The following is a 12107-nucleotide window of genomic DNA, read 5'->3' as shown; positions in this document are numbered from 1 at the left end:
CCAAACAACATTCATCTTTTATGTACATAGACATGATGACAGCAAGGGTCCTGCTGGCCCTTTTACTTGGCAGAGCCGGTACACAGGCTCCTCAAAGGGATACAGGTAAAAGGTCCTCACTTTCACCATCACCAGCTACTACATTGCCTGAGTTGAGAGGAAGTAGCCAGCCCCACTGAGGCAGGTATACACTTTTAATATCACTGGACATCAGCACACAGCCCCGACTTTGTACAAGATAAAAAATGACATAAACATCTCCAGTGGGCCCGCGTGACTATCGAGCTCACTGGAGGAAAAACGAAAGGCAAGCCAGAAATATTTTAATGGCATGGCCAAACAGCCTTTCTAAGCCGTGCATGGGGCATTCATCTAAATATACAATATATCAACATTTCAACATATCCTGCAATTAATTCCAATCTTGCACACCAAAGGAACCGGTAGCTTCCAATCTCTGACTTTTTTGGGCTTACAAAATATTGCTGCATGTTCTTTAAAAGGTATTTTGTTTCTACTCTTGCATGTGCATATACTACCGTCTAATTCTCCATGCGAAAAGGTGTTCTTCTTGTCAAGTACTACGAAGTCAGGCTGAGTGTTAACCTGCCGGATAATCTCTGGTGACTATTTAGGTACAGTTCGGGAGACACCACTCATCCCGCTGTAAGGGATGATCTCACAAGCCATATGCATGATCGCTTCCAGTCCATCTCAATCCCTCTGGATTTATCAGTAGCCTTTAACCAGCTCCCGTCTTCACTGCAGGAACATAGAGGGAATCAGTAGAACCCACAGGATCCTCAAGCCTCTAGAAAAGGGCAATGACCGCCACCCCTAAAGGAAGGGCTAGCCCAAGAAAACATTCATGGGGGAAAAAAGGCCCAATTTGTTTTCCCTTTGACTCTCATTGAGGTTAGCGTTGCGTGACTGTGACGTTAACAACTCAGATCATCGCTTATAACGAGCCCTGTAGTGTACGTTACAGAACAAAGACAGGGACGCTGTCCACCGTATTATCTTTTATGAGTAAATTAATCTACTTTAATTCAAAATAAAACCTCTTTACGTGTCTAAGTAGAATTCTTCACAAGATTACATCCTAGAATAATCATCGTCCAGCACTCAATTCATCAAGCTGCCTACAGAAAGAGAAGGTAGGGAGGTGACCTTTGAATCGATGATGACGTCACAGATCACGAGCCACAGTAGGTTACATCACGGAGGATGTAAAGCAGTCCACGAGTGGCAGATAGCAACAGAAGTGCACCGGTTCCTGCAGCGCATATCTTTTTGTTCCCAGAACACCGGTTGATGGCTTCTTGTTTTATTTTAGTGTATGCAAACACAGTGTTTAAGCAGAAGGGGTGCATGCAAAGCTGGCAAGAGCCTGTGTGATCTGGTGGTTTTGTGTCATGCACCTACTGGGAGGGGTCGATGTTAGGACAGCACAGGGAAACAACAATAGAAGCCACAGAACACAGGAAATGATTTCGGCGAAGGGATGTGGTAACTTTCCCTCCTGGTCTGTGCTAAGATACTGCTGTTTATCCAGTGCTGCCTGACTAAGCCACGATTAAGAGGAAGCCCCGCCCCTTTATTTGGCTGGGGGTGGGGGCACTACAATCGACTAAAGATCACTTTCAATAAAAGGTAACTCCGGTCTAATTACATGGGATGGGATTCTGGCCCTTCTCCTCCATCTGTTATTGTTCATGACTCAGCTTCTCTGTGGAGACTGAATGTCCCGGTGGGTTGCCATAGAGCTAATACTAAGAATATCACGTTCAGAGCCCCTCATCTCAACAGAATGGCAACACGCCACCAGATGATTTTGAAAAATTGTGCAGGGGTGGCGGGTGAGTGCTGACTCCAAGGCCAATTATAGTGCTACAAATTACATGCAGATGGAAGAACATGCACTGAAGGCGCTGGGTTCACACACTTCATGGATTTCCAGCAAATGTAGAAGTCCGATTCTAACATGTATTCATTCTTTTATTGGTACAGTGCAAACGTTCAAGAACAACAAGCTAATTTACATTTGTGTAATTGGCCGGCGCAAAAATGCCAATGCACCAGACAAATACGATATTGAGCGACAGGCACAGTGTTTTGTTTGTGTCTGATTTACACACTGATGTGAAAAATTAGAATCAAAGTGCACCCATGGGTTTGCTGCCCACGCACATTGTTTAATCATGGAGAATTACACCAGTTACAAGATGCTGGTTACTGTTCCAGAAACACAGACGCAACCACAATATTTTGCTCTTCTAACATATGCTCCTGCTAAAACGGGTACAGATTGAGATGGAGGCTCTTTTTGACTTTCCATCTTGGACTAGACCCGGTATCTGGAACAGGGTTGAACCTTGTGGAACTGCAAGGTTTACTTCTATTGAAGCTGAGTAGCATATCTCCGAGTGGACATACACCAGTGTGGTTCCCATGACTAAGGCGATGCAAGTTTCATTCTTCTCTGACACTCTAGTCCCTGCTGACAAAATGAGTCAAGATGGTGCTATGATCCAGAGTTTGGAATGGGTAGACACAGCCAACTTAACACTATGCCATGCTGATTATCTGTTACAAATGTCTGACATCAGTCTTTACGAAAACATGCGTCCATAGTGTGAGAGTAATGGTCAGCAGAGCAATAAGCCTGGTAGATACCAAGCATATGTCACTTTTGTATGCATAGTACCTTATGTCTGAGATTTTTGTTCGATGATGAAAACATTATCTCCAAAGTTCTCGAAACTAGGTTACTTCTATACCAATTATCTAAAATAAAAAAAGTCTGTGAATTCAGCAGAAAATGAAAGTAAAGTCTTAGGCGAATGTTGAGGCGAACATTTAAACAAAGGTATGCACGCAATCAGAAGAACACAGAAAACAAGCACTCGTAAATCCAATAGGTCTCAACTATTAGATGAAAGATATTGGTTTGTCAGTATTTAGCCATGTGGTACAGCAACATTGTGTCCTCATCATAGATTTTGTTTTTGTCATGTTGGGAGTCAAACAGCAACATGGACAAGGCAAGGTGCAGTCAAGCAGCAATATGAAAAAGAGAGGAAGGGGGCAAGAATCAGGCATCTTGAAAACACGGTTTTACCTTCTAAATGGCCGCCCTGTTGAGTGACACAACCTGCATTGAGTTGTCACATTTCTTCACGCAAAAGAGCAGCCACTTTCAAGATGCCTCCCACACTGCATGATGCAATGCACATTGCGTTGTCACATCCCGTTTCAGAATGGCCCTTTTGAAAGTACAGAAAACAATGTACTTTCAAGATAGCCACTATGTTTTGTAATCTGTGGTGCATTTCATCATCATGTTTTGCCTTGTCTTCACTTTTAACATAACTTGGCAACTCAACATATTTTGTATCATAAAATACGGCAGCTGTTTTGAAAGTATAAAACAAATTATCTTCTTTACTTTTAACGTAGCTGGATGCCTCTTTTGGCTTTGCCAATGCGAGTGGATTTTAAAAGCACCAAGCACTGGCAAAGCTAACAGGGGCTACCTCCATGGAGTGGAAGTGGGGCAGGAAGGGAAGAGTAATAAAAAAAGGACTTAGAGGAAAGTGCAGGTCGACACCACCCAGAGCATCACTAAGGGTGCCATGCAGTGCTTCGCACACCATAGAGGAGCATCGGGTGTGGGTGTAGTAGGAGAGAGGAGAGACACAGCAGAGAAGCGTCTGGAGATGAGTCGGAGGGGAGAGACAGGATGAATGAGGAGGGCAACAAGAGAAAGCACATACAATTGTTCTAAACAAAAGGAAAGGTAGAAAACATGCATTCCCATCGAGTGCTAAACAACTCCTTAAGGTTTAAAAAAAAAAACATTGGCAAAGTTCATGGGTCTCAAATTTGGGACCTATCCGCTTTACCAATGGTTTTAAGCTGCGCTGAACAGCATCCCCGATGCTGTGCGGCATGGTCAAAAAATAAAAAAGAAAGCTTTTGACGCGGCCACCTCCATCATTTTGTAGGCAAGCGCCCCATGCAGGCTGGAACCTACAAAATGTCTTTGGTGCTTTTTTTTCTTTTTAGCTTCCAATCCAAGTTGAATCTGTAGCTAAAAAGGAAATAACATACCATGTAAACGTGTTTTTTTAAATGGGTGGGGGAAAAGCAACATGGCATGGAAGCAACATGGTTCAGGGAACAGAAGCAATGGTTGACCAGGCAGGGGAGATCACACGGGCGAGCAAGCAACAGGGTAGTATACGGGTGAGAAGGAGAATCAATGGGCAAGAGCGGAGGGCGTAGCTAGGAAGAGAATCAACAGAAGAGAGAGCAACGTGGAGGGGGAGAAGCACTCAGGCAAAAAATAACGAGGTGAGGGAAGAAGCAAACGAACAACAGAGAGATACCAAGTGCAGGGGGATAGAAGTCAGCTGGCAAAAACGTGCACTTTTATGGAATGCTTAACTGAAAAGAAAAGAGTAGTCCTTGAAAAGGAAGCATAGAAGCCAGCTAATTGAAAGCAATGGCAATGAGGGAACGCCCCATGGGTGGGATAAACATAAGATTGACAAGCTGGGATTTGAATGAAAAGTAGGCAAATGAGATTGACAGGAACGCCGACTAATAATAAGCAATGGGTGGGCTTCTACTTCTTTACGTTATTGGTAAGCCCATAATGTTTTGCAGCAGTCAGCACATGTGCTGTCTAGTAGGAGAGACCTAAAAAAGGAGTTCCATGACTCCAGCAGTGGAAGGATACACCCTATTCAAAACAAATGCAAGACTAAACAAGATATGCTTCGGGAGTGGGACAAACACAGAATACAGAAGAAAGCCGTCAAATAAAGAACAGGTAGGTGACAATATGGATGCCATTTAGGGGTTAACAGGGGTCTCAGCTGCGACCATTGTCTTGCCCTTTGTGACCCCTGGCACTGCCTTTGTGACCCCTGGCCTCAGAAGTGGTAAATTCAGTGGCAGGAACACAGTGGCGGCTCCTCCTTATGGACGTCGGTTGGGGCTCCGATCTCTTTGTTTTCTGTCAATTTTGTATTACACTAATAGGGAATAACAAAATATTATTTACTATTTATGTAATAAAAATGTGAATATGCCCTTCTATGGCAGTTGAGGTAAGTAAAAATGCTTTAAAATGTATATTGTGTGTGTGCTTGCTGGTGAGAGTGTGTGTGTATAAGTGTGAATTTGCGTATATGTGTAAGTATGTGTCTGTGAGCGAAAGCGGAGGTCAAGCAGCGTGTGATGTCACTTTTGCTACCCCTGGCATTTTGGTGAACTGAGGCCTATGGGTGACACTGACAAGAAAGCTATATAATCATGAGCACAGACTGACACAAAGCCCACACTGTGTAGTAATGTATACCACGCTGTATTTGGCGAGCCAAAAAAATGGAGAACACTCATGACTCAGAGGACATAACTGAGGCAACATATTAAAAAATATGAGAAAAGTATTCTGGAGAATATGTTAAAATATCCAGCTTAGCCTCGCTTGAAATATTTTGGTGCCATACATTTGAAAACCCTGGGCAGTAGCCACATGCCATCCTGCATATGCCATCCTACTCATTATGTTTTCACTCTTACATATCCAATATGTTTTAAAATACAGGAGCCTCGTTTCATGAGCCTCATGACAGATGCTCTAGATATTTTAAATGTTGAACACCAACACAATGCAAAACTCTTAGGCAATAGGATAACCCACTGTGGTATTTCTGCTATCACGGGTGACTTCCGTCTTCATGACTAGGCCATGATACAATTAGTGGCTGGTAGCAGCAGATTAACAGTAGAGAGGCATAGAGCTTGTTACCTGCACCACAGTGTTGGAAGCTGCCTATTGGCTCTCCCACGTACATTTATTTGGTCAGTTATGCCTGGGAGCCATAGTTAAGACCCCCACCCTGTATGTGTGTAGCCCCTAAGGTGTGGCATGTGTCAGATCTGCACTTACCTCGTAATATGCATCTAACAGGAGCAATGTTAATATCCACACTTCATTGAAACCACTAACAAGCATGAATTAAAATGTGTATGCTGGTCAGCAGTAGACCTGGGGAAAATGAGCAGAACAGGAGAGAGAAAGAGACAGTGGATATTTTAACTCTACCTATTCTTATAGTTGGGCTCATCCTACACTGCAGAGGTGTTGATATGTACAAAAACTAACTCAGTATATCATTATTCACTTTCCAATTCACGATTCCTCTTATGACATAGAATATACCACGTAGCAATCTCCGTTTTACTAACTTTGCTGGTTGAAACTCAGTGACTTACTAAAGCTGAAATACAAATGAAGCCTGCATCATAGATATATAAAGTGACCTGAAACGTAATAAGGGTTTCTATAACGATAACTATCTTTCAAGATTGGTAAACCGGGCCTATGATCTGAAGGATTTTCAGTGTAACAAATTAATCTGCTGTAACATAAAGAATACACATTAGTATTGTACCTTTCCTCCTGACAATGTACATTCACTTCTCCATCACTGACAATACCTTAATACTATAAGTAACTCTAAAGCAACATAAACTCAGTCTGTAAAAGTTGAGGATTCCTCTCGCCCCTCTAGTAAAAGGGTAAGCGCACATTCGAGTTCACAGGCTTTGGAAAGCGTAACTACAATAAAAACAGGCAAATCAAAGTCTGAATCCTTGATCTTCAGTGTTAGCCCAGAATAATTCTTAGTATCCAGTAAACTCTTGAAACTTTAGATGCAAGGATTTCTACTCTCCAGGCAACAAGGGTCCAGCTGCATCAACTAAGTATTGTGACTACCTAGCAAGTAACTCTCTGATACAAAACAAATAAACTTATAGTCAGTGCATAATTTGATCCGGTGGGTGCAGGTGGATCCACCAGAACTTATTTTTGTGTACAGGCACTTATTTTTCAAAATCAAACTTTGAGCAACAGAGAGTAAGGCATGAAAGGGGGAAAGAGGGAGGAAGAGAAAGATGGTAAACAAACTTCTGACACAGGGAAAAAGCAGGGATGTAAACCTGTAAAGGTGAGAAAAAAAGGGCAAAGGGGCAGGGATTGTGTAGTTGTGGGTTAAAGAAGACGGGTGGAATCAAGACTACAAAGCTGTGGTATTCAGCAGCCTTGACTTTGGGTAGCACAGGCCGCTGCTTCTGAGCAGAACTTTGGGCCCCGGCATTTATTCTTTTACAAATTAAGCACTGCTTACAGTCCATAGATCAAAGATGCTCTCCACTATTGTAAATCTCACGAGATTTCTGTGGCACTCTGGGACATATAATGTGTCTGGACTCATCCCTTGCGCTGTGCAAGGGTCACAGCCACAAGTCCTCAAATCAAGTGGTGCCCACATGCTGCACACACACCTACCTCCTCTGCATTGGAAGAGCTGAACTCCTAAGAAGTTCTAAACAGCACAAATCCAAGCCTGCCCAGCTATGCAGATGAGTACCGTCGGCTTATCATAACAGAGTGCTCCATGACTTAGTGGTAATGAGAGATGCTATCTATCCCTTCCTGGCCTTTCTTCCTGTCTGCGGTTTGCTTTTTTTCGTGCGAAATCAATTGGAAATCCAAATGTAACTTTGAATGGAACAAGCAAGATCCTTGTTATTCACTTTTCCTAGTCTATGACCGTTCCAGCAAGTCATCCTGAAGTCAGAGAAGGTTATCACCTGAAAAATATAGGTACAGACCATGTTGAAGGCCGCCCATCTACACAGATAGTCTGCATGCTCATTCATCGCATCCTTTGTTCAGGACTGCCAGGGAGTCAAGACCTAGAAACAGCCCTGATTTGAAAGATGTTGTTTGTTTTACAAAATGAGAGTGGCAGTTCATATTGCTACTGGGTTGTTAGAAAGCTGTTGCACATCTGAAAACATTGCACCGTTGAAAGAGAGGCTCCTTTATAACGCTTTGGGATAACTGTAAAGCTAATTTATCTGTTGGCTGGAGAATAAGCTATGCCCTTACTCAGAGTTTACTTTTCCATTTGGAAGAGCTTGCCAGAGAAATGTTATGAACAGAGGCAGGAAACTATAGTTATTTTCCCTGAAGGGGTAAGGAACAAACTCAAGCATGGAGGAGACAACTGTCTAAGTGTGTAGATTGGAAAGAAAGAGTGGTATTTTAGGCAATATGTGCACAGTCTGAAACATGAATGGTAATCCAGGTATCAGTGTATACTTGGTAGAATTACCATAGTTCAAGCAGCAGGCACGCAGTTGTGGACAATGAGTAACCCAGGCTACGGGTATGCAGTTTTGGGGTTATGAGTAGCGAGTATTAATCTTGGAGAAAAACTGATAATTCTTGTTCTCTCTCTACAGATGCGAAGAGGCGAACATTAGCAAAGCAAGCAGGACCAACAGCCGACTAACAGGGACATCGGAATTTGGAGAGAAACTATACAGATACTATGCTTCAGGCCAAAGGACCAGCCACCGCAGCCTCAACTCTTGTAGGTATCAAGGGCAGACATATCAGTCCAATATCAGCAAGGGGTGAGGGACCAAGCAAGACCGCTCACAAGGAGCGGCGCCTTCATTTATAGCCTGGGCAACCAATCGAGTTCCTTGGTGCAGTCAGCAACGCAAAGCAAAAGACAGCGGCGCTCCCTTTTCATGGAACAGACAGATAAGCTGTACGAAATGTAAGTGAGGGAGATAGGTGCTGGCTTCAGGTATAGTAAAGGGAATAAAGAGTCCGTAACTTTCTAGCATATGGCAGACTGAGGAGCGCTTGCCTTATATTAAGGCAGACTGATGTATTCCTCCTGTCAATTCTTTGACCCTACTAAAGAATAGAATCATGTTTTATTTTCCCAGAAGTCCAAGCTGAGTAACCTTCCTCTATCTCACCCTAGCACAGGCTGCAGAATCTACATTTACCTCAAACTGACAGACTGTGCAATCCTCTCTCTCACCCTGCATCAGTCCAAATGTGCTGCAGTCGCTTGTTATGGAATTTAGCCTTGATCTGGACTTCTTCTTATAAGATGTCCAGTGACTGGGAAAACAGATTTTTAGCAATCTAGGCTAATCTGCAATGGAGGTAGATATCTCGGGGATGTACTGATATTTTAACACCGGGTCTCCAACCTGTACAAAGCCATCAAAACATTAAAATGAACGTTAGGCTAGGGCACATTGGTTGCTATTTTGGAAAAAGGGCGTTTCCTATTATAATACAAATCGCAGGAAAGTGTTTGAAGCGCTCTTTTCACACTTTGTAGAGGTGTTTTCGCCTGCCTCGTTCATATTATAACTGCAAACAATAATCAGTGTTCATGAGTTCAATGCAATTTTCTATTTTATTTCCAAGAGTGTGTGTGTCACTACTTCATTTTAAAATATTTCTTATTCCTTTTTTAAACATTATTTGTGACGGGGGCTTGTCTGTTCTTGGCATACTTCCAAGGCGGGGTTGGTGGTTGGCTTGTTTTGGATCTCAGACCTGACAACATTGTGCGAGATTCGAACTTCAAAACCAGCCTACAAAATGCTCATAGTCAGGCTCAAAAAAATTCCACAAAACAGTTTGCTCCGTATTGGTACAACCTCGAGTGCTTGCCCAACATTCGTTCTTACCGCAAAGGACTTCCTGCCCTGATGCTGGAAGATGCTCAGTGTAATTGCTTCTGAAGAAACTGCCCCGCCAGCAACTCAGGAGTGCAACGCCCCCTGCTTCAGCCAGGGGAAGGTGTGCATGAGCTAATCTGCACCATTTTACTGCCATCACAACTGAGGCTGAACATCTGGGGACATCTGCCCACGGACTGAGCGTGCCCAGGAGATAAATCAATACATCTTCTTTCTCTCTCCGACTTTTCCTTCTCTCATCTGCCCCTTGTGCTGCAGTAGCAGGCCAAACAGTTCCTGTTCTACTGCCCTTTCATGGGTCCTCAACAGTAAACAGGAGAATACTGAAGGCTCTTGGGAGCCACTGAGAACAGAAACTGCTGCTCTCTACCCAGCTCTAAGCTTGCCAACCTTGGATATGTATCCAGACTGTAAAAAATTACTAGTTCGGGGTCTAAGAGGCAGGAAATTAGAGGGCCTGCGGGATGAGGGATATGAGGTGGGTTTTAGCGTTTAAAGTTCAAAGGCTTAATAAGCAGTATCTGCTAGCACTGCATCTTTGCTCATCCTGTCTTCATTTCTTCTACTTATTTATCCCATATGCAGTAGACATGGTTCAGTAGCTAAGCAGCTCTTTGCTGCAGTGCACACACACACACATGTGCCAGAGCAAGAAGCTGAATCTTATTTGGATTCCAGACAGCATCCCGCTTCTCACGGGGAGCACAGAATTTTGAGAAAAAAAGGAATGGGTTACAAGACTTTCACCTCTAAACTTTTGCCAGAAGATAGGTCCTCAAAAAAGATACCACTGTTGCTGCATGTAACATAGTGTTGTAGTGTTTGTAGTTTGTTCAAAATCAGATGATACCCAGAGCCAGCAATCAAGGTCTGGTTTACAATGTTTCTTCACTGTGTATCAAACATCCATCACTTGATAACAAAAAATATAATGAATAGACATTGAGGGTGAACGAAAGCTATTTATTTTTCAAATGTACTTAAGATTCAGAGTTTAGGGCTTGATGATATTTGTGCCACCCCAAATTCTGGATTACCCAAAATGTCGGGTTATTTTGAGGAAATGTTTTCAAAAACAGTTTTTTGTGGACACTGCGTTGTGATGGAAAGCCAAAAATATACAGTTGATCCATGGATAATAGCTGATCCATGGATAATAATCTCCTACCTTCCTGCATTCCCACACCTCTCCTGATTAAAATGGTGGGACACAAGTGTATTACTCCACATAGGCTAGGCCCAAAATGCAGCAATGGAAAGAACCAGAAAGCAGCTTGGGGTTAGGTTGATTTTTGTGAAGAGGATAGGAGCAGTATTTTGGTCTAGGGTTATCCAACACCTACTGAAACCTTCAAACCCCAGACATTTCTTAACATTAGACACCTGGAGGAGTCCTTGATATTGTTCTTTGGGAGGGTGCCACCCCCTTTCTTACCCAGAATGTCTTGCAGAAGTGATACACTGGTTAAGAAACTGAATGTCCTCGTATGTCTGTGACCAACAGTTTAGGAATTTGTGGGGAACAGCAAAACTAACCCCTGCCCCCCACTGTTTTTACACTCCTACCAATAAAAAGAGTGTCTTACATGTGTAGATAAGCCCATCACTAATAAAAGAAACAGGCATGCCATATCTGTGAACATGTGAAGTCAAACTAGTGCCAATGTGGTCTGCATATGGTCACAATGGTGGCGGATTCCGGTATTGTGCAATAGGCTCACCCACATTAGAGTTATTGTTTTTATTGGGAAAATGGGGACATTGGATGGTAAGACTTTTGCGATTTCCCTGAACATCTAAATTTTTCTGTCATAAAAGTGAAAATGTGTTTTTTTACTGCTACTTTGGCATTTGCAGGGGGGAGTATGGGTAATAAAACATGCTGGGATTCATCAAGCCACATCACTGTGGACTATCCTGTGCTTATATGTTTTAGTAATGTCTGGGGTTGGTATGTTCATTGGGATTCAGCTTTCCCAATGGAATCACCCTCCAGCAAAAACATTCTGAGGTGTCTGACATGTTGAACCCTGCTCAAACCCTTGGAATACCCACAAGTCCGATAAGCCCCCACTTAGAAGACCCAGGGTAGCACATACTATTATCAAACCTTGGTAAGGATATCTCACTGTGTGAGGATGACTGAAGAGTGGAAATTTGTGGTTTGGTGTCGAATTATGAGGTGCGGAATGGAATTCTGTGGAGTTTAATTCTGTATCATGGATTTGTGTGGAGTTGATGTATTAAACAATGTTTCAAAACAGAGGTGCTGATTACCTCCTGCACGTTTGGATTCAAGTACTTCTGACCCTCTCCCCCCACCCCCACGCCATCAATATTCACTGCTTGTAGCTGCTCCCCCCCCCAAATAGACCACTCATGTTCTCCTCCCAGCCCATATCACGTGGCCAAACAAAGATTTGAAGCAAACCACCAGATGGAAGTGGACGATAGCTACCTACGCTGGCTGTAGTTGTTCATAACAAATGGGAGAATGGTCACTATGA

General features: G+C 43.1%; 1 protein-coding gene across 2 annotated transcripts in view; it reads left to right on the top strand.

Moving 5' to 3' along the window:
• The window catches only part of LIMD2 (LIM domain containing 2), a 127551-nt gene that overhangs the window by 60018 nt on the left and 55426 nt on the right, over nucleotides 1-12107 (top strand). The window contains exon 2 of one of the 2 annotated variants that reach the window (XM_069238017.1): nucleotides 8329-8459. The exons of the other annotated variant lie outside the window; for it this stretch is intronic. Within the exon in view, the coding sequence (XP_069094118.1) occupies nucleotides 8418-8459 (42 nt within the window). The 5' untranslated portion in view covers nucleotides 8329-8417. The remainder of the gene's footprint in view (nucleotides 1-8328; nucleotides 8460-12107) is intronic. 2 annotated transcript variants of the gene reach the window in all.

The sequence above is a fragment of the Pleurodeles waltl genome, chromosome 6 (assembly GCF_031143425.1).
Source record: "Pleurodeles waltl isolate 20211129_DDA chromosome 6, aPleWal1.hap1.20221129, whole genome shotgun sequence".
Taxonomy (NCBI): Eukaryota; Metazoa; Chordata; class Amphibia; order Caudata; family Salamandridae; genus Pleurodeles; species Pleurodeles waltl.
The sequence above is the reverse complement of the archived record's forward strand: the minus strand, read 5'-3'. Positions and strand labels throughout refer to the sequence as shown.